The following is a 16289-nucleotide window of genomic DNA, read 5'->3' as shown; positions in this document are numbered from 1 at the left end:
GCACAACAGCACCGCACCAGCAACACCAAGTGGGGCTTACCTAAAAAAGAGGGCGATATACTCCACTATGCAAAGAGACTAAAGGAGGGCTTCCCTGGTGGCGCAGTGGTTAAGGATCCGCCTGCCGATGCAGGGGACTCGGGTTCAGAGCCCTGGTCCGGGAAGACCCCACGTGCCGCGGAGCAGCTAAGCCCGTGCGCCTCAGCTACTGAGACTGTGCCCTAGAGCTCGCGAGCCACAACTACTGAGCCCACGTGCCACAACTACTGAAGCCCGCGCGCCTAGAGCCCACGTTCCGCAACAAGAGAAGCCACCACGACGAGAAGCCTGCGCACCGCAACAAAGAGTAGCCCCCACTCGCCGCAACTAGAGAAAGCCCACACGTAGCAACGAAGACCCAATGCAGCCAAAAATAAATAAATAAATTTATTTAAAAAAAAGAAATTAAAGGAGAAAATCCACATGATCTTGTGAGTAGATACAGAAAAAAGATTTGTTAAGAGCCCCCCAAACCCATTAATACATTAGATATAGGGGGAGACGTTCCTAATTTGATTAACAACAACCAAAAAAAATCCAGGCAATGGAATCCTGGAGGCATTCCCACTCCAGTTGGGAACACCAGAGTCTGCCCACCACGATGGGCGTCCTCGGCTCCCACTGAGACAAAGCAAAGAGTAAGAAAAGGAAGAGATGGGGCTCTCATCGTCTGCAGCAGGCATCACCGTTTGCCAAGAAAACCCAAGAAAATCAGTTGAAACCTATTAGAACAAAGGAGAGCATCTAACGGGGTCACACAAACCCAAGGCAGGAGCGACAAGGCGGTGGCAGCATCACGGGAGGGAGGGCCTGCTCACGGCAGCCGTGCAAACTCAGGAACCGGGGCCCCACTTGCCACCGGCCTCCAGGACCACTCAGAGCAACGGCCCACCGCTCTCCGGCGCTCTCACCGACGGCAGGAGGGGGCCGTGCTCCCAGAGCTCAGCAACCCTCCTCCAGAGGAAGGGGCAAAGCTGATCAGCTCCCGCCAATGCACACGCTCATCTTCTCAGAACCTGTTTCCGAGATTCACGCTGAAGGATAAATATGCAAGACCTGCCAGGACAGGTGTTAAGAGCGAAACAGAGAAGGGACGGGCCTTGCCAGCTGTCAGGGCTAATTTACAGCTCCAGCAACGGGATCTCTAGGGCTTGGTATGAGAGAGAACACAGAGCAGGGGAATTCAGGAGAGAAAGGAGGCCTCGGGAGGGACATCAGTAATTCAGTGTTGCTGTTGGAATGAGAGCAGCCCAACCCATCCTCAGGGCCTCTCACGGGATGCTCGCAACATCCTGTGTGGTGGGAATGGCGTCCCCCCAGTTTGCTGACGGGGAAACAGACGCCACAGAACTGAAGTAACTCAGCTGCCTGGGCAGGGCCAGTGCCGGAGCTCAGGTACTCTCAGTGGCTATGCCATCCGGCCGCGGGCCTTCCGTCAGCTAAAGAAAGACCCCAGCTCACAGCCCCCAGACGAGGAGGAGCCTGGAAGAGAACGCAGGGCAAAGATGCGTGGGGTCCAGAGGCTTCTTGTTCAGCAAGAGAGACGTATCAATGCTTCCACGTGGGAACAAGATGCTTTTGTTTAAAGACACGCTGATGAAAGGGAAGAACAGTGAGAGAAATCAGGTCGGTGCAAGGATGCCTGCAAGTCACGCAGGAAAGACAGACAGGCAGAAGGAGGCAAAGGACGAACGAACAGCAGCTCAAAGAAGAGAAAACAAAACAAAAAAGTCAACTGACACACACGTGAAGGACCTGCTGCCTCCCCGGCCACTAGAGAGACAGCCCAGCAAGTACCATGATGGGGGGGGGGAAACTCTCTGACCCCGAGACTCCAGCTGGGACACCCTCCTCTGTGCCTAGGACGCTGGGCACAGACCCTAGCTTCACGATGACCCTGCAGACGGCCCGAACGTCCGCTATGCAGGACATGCTGCGCTGTGAACACGCAGGTCCCAGTGACCCGAGTGGACACGTCTCTACAAAAGAACAGCTCTCTCAAAGGATCCCATTTAGGTTAAAAACTAAACAATCTGCTCGGAGAGGACCCCAGTGAGATGGGGCTTTCTCTAGCTGCCTGGCTCATACCAGGTGTGCAGGATGTCCCCACCGCACAGTGACAGCTCGGCGGGCGTGGGGGTGGTGAACGGTGAGCTAAGGGCTGTGCCTCAACCTTGCTGCTACACCAGGAGACGTACTGAGCAAGGCTTGAGTTACTGGACGTGAGAAGCGCCAGGATGACCTTCCTCTCCCCACGCATCACCAGGCTGCAGCCGCAGCCCCAGTCCTTGTCCTGGGCCCAGCCACGGGCCGGTCTCTGCGGAGGAAGGGCATATGACATCCTGGGGAAATGTCCCTTCTCCCCCCCAAGGCTCCTTTATAAAGGAGTCCAGATTGCTTGCAATGCTCAAGCCAACCCGGAGTAGGACTGAGGGACACCCCCCTCGGGCTCAAAGACATGCTCCCTCTCCTCAGATGCATTCTTCAGTAGCTCACACTTGGTTCAAAATTTCCAAGGAAACTGGAGATCTATGACTGACAGAGGGATGGGGGATGTGTGCACGTGTGTGCACATGCGTGGGTACGCATGGACCTGTGTGTGCGCCTGCGTGCACACAGGCGTGGATGTATGCATGCACAGTGCACACGCATGCGCACACACGTGTTTGCCCGCACATGCGCACACATCCCTGCCCAGTGCCCCGCAGGGGAGTCCTGCAGACGTCACAGCACCACCAGGGTCGGGGAGCAGACAGTCGAGCGCTGGGCTGGGTGCCCGGGGAAGCAGAAAACCGCCGAATCCCTCTGCTGACCGCGACACCCACCATAATAAAAAAGCTAGAGCTGCTCAAGCTGCCTAGAGCTGGCGGGGGTGCACGTCTGGGGAAGGACCACCCTCTCCCTAGGGGAGGAACCTTTGAGTCAACGCCGTGGACGGCTGCTCGCCGCCGTCTCCGAGCTGCATCAGATCCCAGAGGGGAAGCTCAGAACACGTCGTCGTTGAGCCAAATTCAAGCTGGAGAGCTATCGAAACAGACACTTCATAGCAGCTACCCCCTGGCACAAAGCCAGCCCAGAGGACAGCGAGGAGGGGCCTGGTAGCCGTGTGGCCACGGGGCCTTGGGCGTGGCCACGGGGGCGCCATCACCACCCCTGGCCTTCCCCAAGCCGTGGGCCCACCCCCCGGACACAGGGGAGGCAGAAGCCACGGGGATTGCAGTTCCCACCCTACCGGCCGCTCACCTAGGCTTGGATCTACCTCTGGGGAGAGCCCATGCTGCACGCCCCCGCGGGGGACGCAGTGTGCCCGGGTCCCTCAGTGCCGGGCAGCGAGCCCACGTGCAGATGGCAGACCCAGCACTCACCCCCTGGGTGCCCGCCCCCTGGCTGGGTGCGTGGTGGCCACTGGGAGGTGCCGGGGGAGGCCTGGGCCGAGCTGCAGGGGGCTGAGGCGGAAGGCTGCCCTGTGTGCCCCACTCCCATGGCCGTGGGACTGGGGCACCACCGTGTCCCTGCTCAGCCACCAGGCTCCAAGGGCTGGCACGGCCTGCCGGGGCACTCTGGGCCTTGCCTGGAAGCTGAGGCCCAGGTGGGGACACCCTGCCCACACCTCACACCCAGCAGGTCCCTCTTCTTAGAGCCTCACGTCCCGGAGAATCCAACTCCCCGGCTGGCTTCCCTGTCCTTTGTCCTGTGACATCTGCCAGGACCTCCAGGGTCAGCTCTCCCAACACCCTAGGAGCCCCCATGTCTGCCAGATGGGGTGAAATTCCGCACTCGCCTGGCACCTGGGGCCTCCGTCCCTGATTTAAGACTCTGAGCTCTTCCCAAGATCAGACACCTGCCGAGAGGTGTCCCGCAGCGGCCTCTGGCCCAACATCCAGGGTCTCTGTGAAGATGGCTGAAGGCCCACGTGGGGCCTGCCCCAGGGGCGGGAGGCTGTCCTATGGGCAGGAGGGGCGTTTCTGGTCACGTCATCGTCAACGTGCAGGGCAGCATCCCAGGCCCGCAAGGCTGGCACTGCAGGGTGGCCTCCAGGGTTCACTGCCCCATGCAGGACAAGCTGGCCACAGCCAGAGAGACTGCACAAGGGACCCCTGAACATACCCCCTGTGGGAAGTCTAAATCGCAGAGCAGACCTCTTGGGAAAGGCCTTTCAGGAACCCCAGCCCGGAGCTGGCCTACTGACCCTGCCTCGTCCTCTGCAAATGGTTTAAACTTGCCAGCGTCTAGTACGGGCCTCGGCTACGGGCCAGGCCTCCCCATCCCCGAGCACGGTAGGAGGAAGAGGTTTTGGTGAACATGGGTGGCCCATCCGCACACACAGCCCACAGAGTTCCCACGACTCCTTTAAAAGCGCCCGTGCCCTCAGGCGCTGCCCCTGGGCCAACACCCATCTCGGGGCTCCACCCTGGGCTCCACACACCCGGGCACAGCTTGCAAATCCCCACATCCTCGGGACGGAAGGAGAAGCCTCAGGGCAGAGTTCATGATTCAGTCACGAAACCCTCTAACAAAGCACGACCCCTGCCGAAGCAGGGTCGTGCCAGGTAACTCGGGGTTAGTCAGACACATGGACAGGCTGGGACACCCGTGTGAACGGTGGACGGAGCCCGCGTGAGCGCACAGATGACACCCACGGACCCGCGCTGGACACAAGCCGAGCTCCGAGCGGGTACCCCACCCCATCCCCTGCTCACTCACCTCTGTCCTCCCGAGCTGTGGCCGTAGCCACCCCGGGCCGAAGGCAGACCCCCAAGTTCCCTCTGGCCCCCAGACCAGGAAGCTGCCCCTCCTGCCGGACAAGACTGGCCTGTACCTCGGGCCTTGGGAACCTTTTCCCACGGAGCCTGGGCCACTTCCTGCTGCCCCGCAGGCACCGCTCCCTAATATGGGCCGGGAGGGCTGGCCGTGACCTCCAGCCAGACATGCACCCTGGCGGGATGCCAGCCCTAGATCTGCGCCTTCCACCGTTGGGGCCCAGAGGGTCCCATGCTGGCCCTGGGTAGGCAGGGCTGTTGGGGGACCAGGAGGTTCCAGTGGGAAGGTGCAAAGCTAGGACTCTGGTTTCCAGGGCTGACCCTGCTGTGAAACCTGGTGCAGGAATCCACCCCTCGAGCTCCACCAACCTGGATCCTCACCCACCTACACGGGGTCTTCCCTCTCCGAGCTAAAGCCCACATCCCTGAGCTGCTAGCCTTGGCCTCCGCTGCCCCACCCCACCCCAGCCAGGTTCCCCTCTCAGCCAGTCTCCCCTGCTCTGGGCAGGGGGTGGGGATCTCTACCCCGCCTGACCTTCCTGGTCGGGGGGGGGGGGGGTCCCTACCCAGCCTGCCTGACATACCCTTGGCCCTGGCAGCCACTCCACACGTGTCTGAAGCATGACGGCAAATCACTGCAGGGTCAGAGGTCAGCTCCGACCAGGGGAGAGGAGCGCTGTCCCTGCGGACGCAGAGCCGTCTGGGGGACCGAGCCCCTACCTCGCCTGCAGCAGGCAGTCAAGTAGGGCAGGGGAACTGGACACGGGTCGCCAGAAAGATGGGTGACACCTGTCCGAGCAGGGAGATGGGCAGAGGGGCATCCGAACCACGTCACAAGACCCCTCTCTGGTCACTTATTCTGTGCCTGACAGACGCCACCTGGTTGATCCCTCAGGGCAGCCCGAGGGAGGTCCAGGCTGTGCCCACCTCACGGGGTGAACTCCACTTCCCAAGGATACCACCTGCACAGCCTGCTCTCGGGGCCCCTGCCTCTCACCCAAAGCTGTGCCCCCAGGACCCCACGGGTGCCAGGCCTGCGCTGTCCCTGCAGAGGGACCACCTTGACCCTTGACATGTGGCTGGAAGCTTCCCCTTCCGGTCCTGGTCCCTCACCAGGAACGGCCCTTAAAGACCATTCGCTCCACCACTCACTTGGCAAGCTGGGAAGCCAAGTCCCACAAGGAAACAGCCGGAGCACCTGGTCTTGAACCCCGGCATCCACCCCTTCTCCGGCCTTAGAACAGCTGACCGAGCGGGACCCAGAGTCCAAGGTTCTGCCCAGTCAGGGAGGGTCACACACAGGGCAGCGGCTGTGGGTGACCTGGAGTCTGGGTCCTGGCGCAGGGTGAGGGGCAGACGTGTGTGCCTGTCCTCTGGGGCTGGTGGGGTGGGGAGAGCGCCCCGAGGACAGGGCCCTGGGGCAAACCCCCATCGGGATTGTCACCACTCTGCCCTTCCTGGGACGCCCACCGGCACAGTGCCCTCTGTGCCAGTCACCTGGACAGGCAGGAGCTTCGTGGCATCGTGGGACACTGCACAGGGAAGGTCGGCTCCCAGGCCACCTGGAAGCCCCTGTCAGTTAATTCTCTCCTCACAGATGAATAAGCAAGGACCCTGAAAGACACGTGACCAGCTGAAAATCACCAAGCAACTAGAACCCAGGACTCCTGCCCTTCATCTGACAGCCCACCGGTACCCCACACCCCAAACAAGGCTCTTCTTAGGAGGAGCTGCCCTTGAAAACCCACTTCTACCTGGGGAAACCTGGCCCCTGTGCCTCGCTGGGTACAGCGCTGCCACCCCCACTGGCTCCTCCCCCAGGCTTGACCAGAGAGGGAGCTGGGAGGCCAGCACAGCACCTGGCCCCTCTGGCATGCCAGGCACTCCAGCTTCCTGCCCGCAGGGTCTGCGTCTCGTGGTGCCTGGGAGATGCTCACAGCCCCGCAGGTAAGAATGGCCACACTCTGGCCACCTGCTGGTCATCTGAGTAAGGACTCGCCTCACTGCGACCGGGTCCTGAAGGGCACCCCTGTTCCCCACGCTCCCCACGCTCCGGGGTCCTGGGGAGCAGGTAGTCCTGGGAAGTGGGGATTTGAGGATGAGGGGCCCTGGGGTGGCACGAGCCCCGTCCGGGGTCCCTCCACGTGGGGGAGGGCACTGCAGACCGTACCTGGCGGCACATCGGCCGTCGTCGAACACGAAGGTCCGGTTGGTGTGGCCCCCGCCGCGCGCCCCCCTGTAAACACCCCCCGGGCTGTGCGCCCCGTCCGGGAGCGGCATTGGGCTGGCGGCGGCTGCGACTCGGAGCTGAGGAGCAAACGAGTCGGGAGCGATTGGCGACTTCTTCCCCCGCTTTGCCCTGAAACACTTTTCTCTGGTTACGGTGGGGGTGGGAAAAAAGAGCCTGTTCCAGGGTCGGTTCCGGCGCCTGTGCTGGAGCGCCCCCTGCCGGCCGCGTCGGGAACCAGGCTGGGGACGGTGTGGGGGACCGCCCGCATCCCACCCCGGGTACCCATCTCCATCGCGACGCTCGGCGCCCCCGTAATCCCGGGAAACCGGACAGAGGCTCTTTAAAGGCTAGAAAATCCTAAGAGCGCCCCCAGGGGCAGGGGTGCGTGGTGGGAGGGGCTCCGAGAGGGCTGGGGGCCTCTGGGCGCTTCCTGTTTAAAGCGCGAGCATCGGCGATGGCGCCTGCGCTGCTCGATCCTGCCCTCGCTCTGAGCCGCTGGGAGGGGCGGCCGATCAGCACCTGCCCCGCCCCCATCCCCCCACGGCACCTGTCACTCCTGCAGAGACCTGCACCCAGACCCCGTCTGTCCGTCCTCGCGGCACACCTGGGAGGCCGCTGGGCCCGGAGAAGGAAGGGAGGTCGGACCCCTGGAGGCACGAGTGATCGCACGCTGCCACCTGCCGCTGCCGGCACCTCTGCCGCGCGCGCGGCCGCCCTGCTCTGCTCTCGCCGCAGCCCCACACGGAGCACCTGGCAAACAGGCAGAGGAGTGCCCGCAGCCTGCTGCAACCCCACGACCCAAAGGAAGGCATCCAGGAAGCGGGGGGATCCGCTGGAGGGCCCCACACGCTCACACTGCCACCCTGGCTCAACTGCTCCCCGCCCCCGCAGGTAGAACCCTCTATTCTGTCCCCAGTGCTGGCCTGGCCCTCAGTGAACCATAAGCGTGGCGGAAACACAGAGGAATAGACAGGGAAGGGAGGCGTCTCCCAAAGAAGGGCGAGGGACTGCGGCGTCAGGCGGGGATGGGAGAGCTGAGCCAGCATCACCCGCGCGGCTCATCTCACCTCACGGCCTGGGGCACCAACCCAGCCACCCACAGCAGGGTGGTCAGTGCAGGGGCTGTCAGGGCGGAGCTGGGCCAGCTGATTTGGAGGGTGCATGGCATGTACTTCGTGGTCCTGACATCTGCAGGAGTCTCAAGTCCCATCCCTGTTTACTTCCAGAAAACAGCAAGCTGAACAGATACTGTGTGTATGTGTGTGTACGTGTGTGTGTGTGTGTGTGTGTGAACTTGGCAAAGGCATGGCTTGCCCCCAAGTCCCCAGAAGGAGTGCAGCTTGTCCCCAGGCTCACCCTCAGTCTTACCTCTTGGGCACTTTCCCTACTTCCTCCTGAGAGGATGCTGCTGCTGCAAGAGTGCCACCCACCCCTGGCCCCCAGCAGGTCTCTGCCCTCCCCCAGGACTCCTGCCAGGGTGTGTCCATCTTGCGGGCCCCTTGGAGGTGCCCTCTGGCTGGCTGGTCAACGAGATGACTGGCATGCTGTCAGTGACGGGAAACTCTGGCAAGCCCGGTAACATTCCTGAGAGCTTCAGGGAGACCAAAACTTGGCCCCTCTCTACCACATAGGAGCCAAGCCCCAGAACAATGGCGTGTCCATCCCTCCCCAGCCAGGAGCAGGAAGGGGAGAGAGCCCCAGGCCCTGGCTTCCAGCCCACCTGCTCCAGCAAGGCAGCCCGGCAGATGGGATCTCTCCACCAAAGCCCCCCACTGTGCCCCTGGACACCCAGGCCAACATGCTCTGTGGGGTCTGCTCTGGCACTGCCCTCTCTTGGGCACTGGGGTCCCTCCCAGGGCAAGGAGCCGGGCTTCTCGCACCTCCCGTAAATGCCGGGCCGTACGTGCTGGCAGAACCGGCCATCCCCAGCCTTCCCTGGACTCAACACAGAAGCCAGGCTGTGGGCTGCGCAGGACTGGACAGCAGAGGCCCTGGAGCGCCCCCTTCTGTCGGGAGTGCGGGCCTAGCACATGGGCCCTGGCCTCCTGGCTCCCCAACCTGACCTCCGGCCCACCCATCCTCACAGCATCACCCTCGATCGCGAGGCGACTTCTGTCCCCCGCCCAGCCCTCCCTTTATCCCAGGCCCGGCCTCCTGGGGTTCTGCCGCCTCTCCTGCATGGCCTGACTCCACGTGCAACATGTTACTGCCCCCACCAGTCCCCCAGCATCTGACCTGCGGCCCCAGCCTGGGCTGGCCAGCCCTCCCCCATGCCACCTTCAGGACTCAGCTGAGCAGAGTGGAGACGCGGGCCCAGGCCCTCAAGTGGCAGGACCTCCCACGGCTGCACTTCGCCCATCTCTGGGTGCTCCCGCCGCCCAAAGCCCCACCCCAGGACGCCCACCTGCAGCCCTGGGCCCCTCCTCGGTTGAAGACAGGTTTCCTGCTTCCCCAGGGGCAGGGGCTCTGCTCTGTCACCTGGTTCCGTCCCAGGCCCAGCACCTGGGGCGCACTTTGACTACCGCAGTGACACCTGCCCCAGCTCCCTCGCCTCGCTTCCCTGTGAACTCGCCCAGCAACTGCCTCCCACGCCCACAGCAGCCCACAGCACTGCTCTGAAGTCCTCCTGACTGAAATAGAGCTTTAGTACCCTCCCCTCCCCTTAAAGGTCCACCTCCCTGAAAAAGGACCAGTCTCCACTTTCCCCTTCCTCCCTGCCTTCCTTCCATCACTCCTCCAACAAAGCCCCGGTGGGCTTCGTGTCCAGCACTGGGACGGCCCCTGGAGACCCGGCGAGGTGTGCACAGACCTGGAACCACTCACCCTGTGCACTAAAAGCGGGCCGAGTGAGGTGTTTTGGGAGCCCCCTGCCCAGAAGCTGCTGGAGACGGGGGCTTCGTGGAGGGAGTCTGCATCTGGAGGTGGGGGGCGGGGAGGGAGAGCAGGAGCGAAGGCCTGTGTGAGGGCAGAGCCAGGGCTCAGCCCCGAGAATGAAGGTCCGGGCCTGGGGCAGGCAGGGGGCAGGCGCGGGAGAGGCAGGAAGGCCAGCCAGCCTTCAGGCAAGCTCGGGTGCTAGGAAAGGCACAGAGAGGGTGCGTGGGATCGGAGACAAGGCTGGGAGGCATCTGCATGCCTCCTGGCTCCTGAGTGGGCGGTGGCACTGGCTTAGGCAGAGCATCCCCTGCAAGAGGATGCCATTTGGGGGACGGGCACAAGTGAACCTTGGACCTGAAGGCCCTCAGAGGCAGGTGGGGCCCCTCTGCCCATCCTTAACCAGCCGGAATCCCATAGATCTTGGCTGACCAGCCTCCCCGCTCCCATCTTAGCTCCCCTACCTGGGCCTCAACGTGCCCCACGGACCACACTGATCCTGAAACCTTCTCCTCCCACACCTGTAGCTCCCCGGCCCCTCTGCTCTCAGGTAAGTCCAACTCCTCCTGCCACACAGCGGATCCTACCTGCCCACCTCACCCACGTGCCAGCCCAGGGAACCGCCTGGGCTCGCGTTCTTTCCTGCTTGGGACGCTGCCCAGCTCGCTCCTGAAAACCACCTCGCCCTGAGGACACCCTCCTGCCCCTCCCTCCACAGATTCGCAGTCTACTTGGCCCCCCCCAGTCGTGAGACCCTTGAGGGTAGCACCCAGCTCGGGGTTGGCACCCGGGGGCGCCCGCGGTGGGTAGGTGACGGGAGACCCCACTGAGCGGGAGCTGGGCCGACCAACCGGAAGGGGTGGAAGAAGCCCACCTACTCTGACCACCTACCCCAGCCGCCGCTTCTTTCTGGCAACTTCTCGGCGAGAGGAGCTTCACTGCACACGGGCGTGGGGCGGGGCAGAGCGCATGTGAGGGAGGCGGGGCGCGTGGGGGCGGGGCGCGCGTGGGGGGCGGGCCAGGTGCTGCCTGGGAGGGAAGCACGTGGGGGTGGGCCGAGTGCACGTGAGAGGGAGGGGCTGCAGGACGGCCTGCGCGGGGCGGGGCGCGGCGCACGTGGGGGCCCGGGCGCGTTGTTGGTCTCTCCACTAGCTCCAGCTGCGTGCCTATGGCGTTCAGGGGTCTTGCGTCAGACGCTGGGCTTCCCGGAGCCCCTGGCTCCGAGGGGTGCAGGTGAGAATTGGGGGGGGGGTTGCCGGAGGGGGTCAGCTGGAACGCCCCTGCCTGGGGGTGCTCGGGGTGTCCAGACCTGGCGCTTCTATCCAATTCAAATTCACCGAATCCCCGTCCCCACCCAGCTTGGCCTGCCTGGGGCAGAACCCCGACCCCCGGCCCTTTGGGGGAAAGAGGGAGGGGTGCCAAGAGGTAGGGCCCAGGGCCGTGTTCCTGGGCGACCCAGGCCTTGTCTTGCGCCCGCCTCCCAAGATGTCCATCACCGCCTCGGGGCTCCGGGGGCGTTTTCTGGGATCACAGAGCCCGGCGCTCTTGGCTTTTTTCAGCAGCGGCCCTTTCCTGCTTGGGACCCAGTTACGCTGCGAGGATCTCTGCCACGGCTCAGGCCAGGCCAAGGCCCCTGCGATGGCGAAGGGTCCAGTCTCCTGCCTCCCACGGAACGTGCTCAGCGAGAGGCAGCGCAGGTGGGGGCCGCACAGTGGGGGTGGGGGTCAGAGGAGGTCAGGTTTGTGCCCGCGAGCTGGTTTCAGGTGGCTGGGACAGGCTCGTGCCGTCTGTCGGGTAAAGGAACGCTTAGTACGTCCCCGAGGTGAATATAACACGTGCTTTTGCGGGTGGGGGTCCCAAGGGCCACCGGTGCAGCCCTTTCTTTGATCTGAAGTCCTGGGCACCTCGAGGTTGTGTATTTGCAACCGACACCTCCAGGCAGTGACGGTGCAGGCTTGGCTGCAGCCCGCGGCAAATACCTGGATAGCCTGCAGCTTGGGGTCCAGGGCCCTGGGCCAGTGTGTGTGCTGACACGATTCCTAAAGGGCTCAGGGGGTTCTGGTGGCTGCGGTGCTTTTTCCGGGTCAAGGCCAGACTGCCCCATGGCCGGTGGTCACTTCCCTGGAGGCAGGAAGCGGATCTCCTTGAGCTGTGAGCGCCTGCGGGCCCTGCTGCCCCAGTTCGATGGCCGGCGGGAAGACATGGCTTCAGTCCTGGAGATGTCAGTGCAGTTCCTCCGGCTCGCCAGCGCCCTGGTGCCCGGCTGGGAGAAGCACGCTGTGAGTTGTCCTGCGGCAGCCCTGTCAGCCCTCTGGGGAGGAGCCATGGGCATCCCCCCCATGCCCCGGGCAGCTCTGACCACCCGGCTGCCTGGCTTCCCTCTGCCCTCTGCCTCGCACTGCCAGGGCTGCTGCGTTTCTGCAGACACGCCTCCATTTGTGCACAGCACCTCCTCCGGGAGCCCCGGGGACAAGTTCTGTTCTCCATTTATGTTCCTTGTACTTTTGCCCACGGTGCCAAGGCTGGTATGGTTAAAAGGCCCATTGCTGTGAGGTCCCCGGGCGGGCATGGCCTTCAGCCTCCCTCCCGCCCCCACCTCCCAGTCTTGAGGACACGGTCTGCACTCAGGGAGGACCTCTGGGACCCTAGGCAGGGTGGCCAGTGACGGACCACAGCCTGCTTTTTTTTGTGGGTTTTCTGGTTGATGATCTCTGTTGCGTTTTTGTGTTTATTTCCGTTTTTGGTTCTTGCTTCTTCGAAGGAGACATGGCACATGTGGCAGAAGGACGTTTTGCAGCTGGCCCTGGCGAGTCAGACCCCAGCAGGTGCCCCGGACCCCAGCGTGGGAACGTCCAGCGTGACCATGTTAGTGTTCCTGTGGGGCCAGGGGACTCCCGGGCATGGTGTGTGCAGACTGTTCAGAGGTTTCTCCTTCTGTCTTTGCGTGCTTCAGGCAGCAGGCCTCCCCGAGCCGTGCAACTGTGGATGTGGACGACGGTAAGGCCCCGGTGGGGGCGGCCGCAGTGCTGGGTGGGCCGCCGGCCCTGCCTGGTGAGCGTGAGTGGGCCCTTGTCCTCCCGTCGTGCCGCCCCCGACGAGGCCCCCAGGGCAGCGTGATGACTGCGCTTCCCTCATGCTGGATGTCTGCCACGGTGGTTGGTCACTGCTTGGATCACAGCTGCCAGTCTGCAAGTGCCACGGGAGGCGAGACTGTGCCTTCCCCCTCCCCTGGTGTGTTCCTCAAGGCGGGGAGGGGGTCTTGCTGTCGCCAGGGCCAGCAGCAGAGCTGGGCCCCCCAAAGAAGGTGGGGACTCAAGCTCAGGTTGTGAGGGTGCAGGGATCACACAGCACGGTGGTCTGAGGGTGGAGTCCTTGGTCAGGAATCATGGAGATGGAGGAAGAGGTGGTAGCGTGAGGGTTCCCAGGTCCGAGTCCCCCATGGTTGACCTGAGGCCGAGTCGGCATCTCCACCAGGAAGCCTCCCTGGCCCCAGGTGTCAGGTGCCTCACCTCTGGTCATCTATCTGCTCCTGGTTACCTGTTGGTTTTTTGCTCTTGAAATTCAGGGGTTCTTTATGCAGGACACAGTGGGTAGGGACTCAGGTCTTCAGGGGAGTACTGCTTTCCAGGTGGGGAAGGCTGATCCACGCCTCGCTTCCCCCACAGAGCCGCCCAGCCTGGTCCTGCGGTCTCCAGGCCTGAGTCCCTCCAGGGCCCTGAGGCCGCCCATGCTGTGGTCGCGGCAGCCACCCTCCCCACTGGTGAGCGAAGAGTCTCAGAGCTGCTTGGGCCGGGCTGGGTCCCCAGGTCAAGGGACTGACAAGGCCATAACGCTGGATGCCAGGTGGGTGTCCCAGTGGTGTGTGCGTGACCCGCTACATGCCTTCTCCCAGCCCTGCCCGAGCTCTGCTTGGACCCACTGCCCGGGAAGTTTCTGCCCCTCACATCCTCGGTGTCTGCCTGGATGGCCCAGGCTGCTGGCCCGGTCCTGGAGCAGCCAGACCCTGCCACGTATGTGGCTTTCTAACGTGTTTCTGGAAACGCTGTTGTCTCCTTAATGGCCGTCTGCGACTTTGTGTTTTGCGAGCTCTACCAGCTGGGGCGTGGCCGGGAGCTGCTGGGGCTGGAGAGGAAGCAGCAGCGGGCTGGGCTGGCTCGGGGCAGGCAGGAGGGTGGGCTCAGGGTCTGGCTGGGAGGGCACACCCTGTTGTCTCTGAACCCACAGCTGCCTTTCAGGGCCCACGCTTTTCTCTCGAGGTGCAAGGCCTGGGGTCCACCTGGGGTGACTCAGGGTGAGGGTGTCCTTGTTGCATCCAGGTCTGTGTCGGGGTATGACGTCGAAGATGGGTCGTCCTTTCTGCTGACTGCCAGTCCTGACTGGTGGCTGGGTGAGTGGGGGATGCTCGGCCTGGGCCACCTTCTCCCCTAGCCTGGGACAGGCTTTGGGGTCTGGGTTGGTCCTGTTGCGGGCTGGGCGGGCAGCTGGGGCTGTTGGGGAGATGGGATGGGGTCCAGCTTGCTGTGTGACACTAAGGTCCCAGTGTCTGTCTCTGAGCTCCTGTTTTTTTCTCTGCTGGTGGTTTTGGGGACCACCGGTGGGAATGACAAGTGGTGTGTGGGGAGTTATCTGTGCGCTCAAGTGCACAGCAGCACGGGGCTTGTGTATGGCTGCGAGTCAGTTTCAGAGCCTTCTCCCGAGACCTCGTCCCCACAGAGGCGTCTGGATGTGCGATGAGTCCTGTCTCTGCAGGATTTGGCTTCATGGGGTGGGGGGAGCCCCTTCCTGGTTCTGGGTCCCAAGCAGGGCCGGCAGGAGTGGGCCCACCCACCTGGTCAGGGGTCCTCTGTTCCCACCTCAAGGATGAGCAGAGGGCTTCCTGGTTGGGTGGGACAGATGGGCAGAGGGGGGCCCCCTTCTGCACACCGAGTCCACTCTGCGTGCCCTGGGGTACCTGCCTGTTCTGCTGACACGTCCCGTCTTCTTCCAGGGTCCCTGGAGGGCAGAGGCAGCAGTGCCCCTTTTCGGGTCCCCGCCAGGAGCAGCGTGCTGGACAGGGCAGAGCCCAGCTTCCTGGACGACCATGAGCCCGGCTCCCAGGACCCCCCAGACGGGCCTCTGGAGCCATGGAGCTCAGATGTGAGCTGCCCCAGCTCATCCCTGCGGGAGGAGGTAGACAGCATCTTCCCCGACTTCTTTGCTTACTGAGGGCTGGGTCGTGCCAGGCCGCGGGGCACGGGGCCTTTGCAGCAGCTCGTGCCGCATGCTTGGGCATTGTCTTTGGGGTTTGGGCTGCAGCTGTGCTCTAATTCCAGCGAGGCTGTGGGGGGGCGGCTGGGGGAGCGGAGGCTGGATATTAAAAGAGGAAAAGCAGTGTTTCTGGAGGAAGCAAAACTTGTGTAGATTTCGTGTAATTAACGCAATTCACTGGGCAGATGGTGCCGCTTCTGTTCAAAGTGCAGCCACCCCTGCCTGGGGATTTGTTCCTATGATGTTCCTGGCCTGTGGGATCCCTAAATAACCCGGCCCTGGGGCTAGGGAGGGGAGGGGTCCACAGATGGGGAATTGTGTCCTTGGTCTGCTCCCCAAGAGGCAGGCGTGGGACCCAACTCCCTGCGCCTGTGAGGCTGGTCTGAGGGGCCCCACAGAGGTCCATTGGGGAGGCCTCTTTCTGGACCAGCGGGGGCGCTTGGGAAAGGAACCACCTCTGCCTTCGAGGTGCTGGCCTTTGTGCTCCCCGTGCAGGGCCCGTTGGGGGGCGTGGGACGGAGGCCGCTTGGCTTTCGCGTCTGGACCCTCAGCTGCTCCCGTCCCCAGGGATCGGGGAGGCGCTGGCTTCCTGTGAGGAGTGACCCTGCCTGAATCCCATCACCTTTCAGTCACAGCGAAGACGGTGCCAGTCTCTGACCCAAGCTGGTCAGGGGCTCAGCCCACCCTGATCCCTGCTTGTCCCTTTCTGGAGCCCTGGGCATCTTCACCCCAGCACCCTGGGAGGGAGGCCCGGGAGCTGGGACTCAACTTGTTCAAAAGCCTGACTGAGACCCCCAGCGGGTGGGTGGACCCACCCTGACCCTTCAACTCCCCACTTAGACCTTTAGAAGGCGAGGGGCAGGACCCCACCTCGGGTGGCAGGAGGGCTCACTTGCGCTGCCTCCAGCTGGTGAAGGGGGGGGTGCTCGGAGCTGGTGTTGAGAAGGGTCCGGGGGCCCAGGCAGGCTGGCGGGGCCAGAGCAGGGGTGGGTGAGTGCCGCCTGCCCCATCGTGGGAGGAGAGCAGCTGTCAACCCTGCACCTGGGCCAGGGTCCTGCGTCGGGTCCCACAGGCCCTGGGACCACGAGTACAAAGCTGCTGCATCAGACAGGGCGCCGCTGCAGACGCCCAGACGGGACGGG

General features: G+C 63.4%; 2 protein-coding genes across 10 annotated transcripts in view; one reads left to right on the top strand and one right to left on the bottom strand.

The window, feature by feature from the left end:
* KCNT1 (potassium sodium-activated channel subfamily T member 1) overlaps positions 1-9339 on the bottom strand; it is a 71250-nt gene extending 61911 nt beyond the window's left edge. For 3 of the 6 annotated variants that reach the window (XM_029203744.1, XM_029203746.1, XM_029203745.1), the window contains exon 1: positions 6970-7167. In XM_029203744.1, the coding sequence (XP_029059577.1) occupies positions 6970-7079 (110 nt within the window). In that variant the 5' untranslated portion in view covers positions 7080-7167. Of the gene's footprint in view, positions 1-4743; positions 4845-6969; positions 7168-9264 lie in introns of those variants that run through there. The other 3 variants (XM_029203747.1, XM_029203748.1, XM_029203749.1) reach the window with 3 other exon arrangements.
* A 229-nt stretch (positions 9340-9568) lies between these two features.
* SOHLH1 (spermatogenesis and oogenesis specific basic helix-loop-helix 1) lies at positions 9569-15280 on the top strand. Of its 4 annotated transcripts, XM_029203751.1 has the most exons (11): positions 9569-9826; positions 10356-10450; positions 10619-10706; positions 11080-11133; positions 11460-11597; positions 12032-12179; positions 12662-12765; positions 12854-13131; positions 13566-13743; positions 14217-14287; positions 14888-15280. In XM_029203751.1, exons 5-11 carry the CDS (start codon positions 11539-11541, stop codon positions 15103-15105), a joined length of 1056 nt encoding a protein of 351 aa, XP_029059584.1. In that variant the 5' UTR covers positions 9569-9826; positions 10356-10450; positions 10619-10706; positions 11080-11133; positions 11460-11538; the 3' UTR covers positions 15106-15280. The 4 variants fall into 4 exon arrangements, 3 of the variants coding, with proteins under 3 accessions (XP_029059584.1, XP_029059585.1, XP_029059583.1); XR_003790873.1 differs by lacking the exons at positions 9569-9826; positions 10356-10450; positions 10619-10706 and having other exon boundaries at positions 10989-11133; positions 12854-13204; positions 14888-15076; XM_029203752.1 differs by lacking the exons at positions 9569-9826; positions 10356-10450; positions 10619-10706 and having other exon boundaries at positions 10989-11133; positions 12854-12897.
* Positions 15281-16289: the final 1009 nt, after the last annotated feature.

Source organism: Monodon monoceros, unplaced genomic scaffold, assembly GCF_005190385.1.
Source record: "Monodon monoceros isolate NGI ecotype Baffin Bay Population unplaced genomic scaffold, NGI_Narwhal_1 Super_Scaffold_5, whole genome shotgun sequence".
Lineage (NCBI taxonomy): Eukaryota > Metazoa > Chordata > Mammalia > Artiodactyla > Monodontidae > Monodon > Monodon monoceros.
The sequence above is the reverse complement of the archived record's forward strand: the minus strand, read 5'-3'. Positions and strand labels throughout refer to the sequence as shown.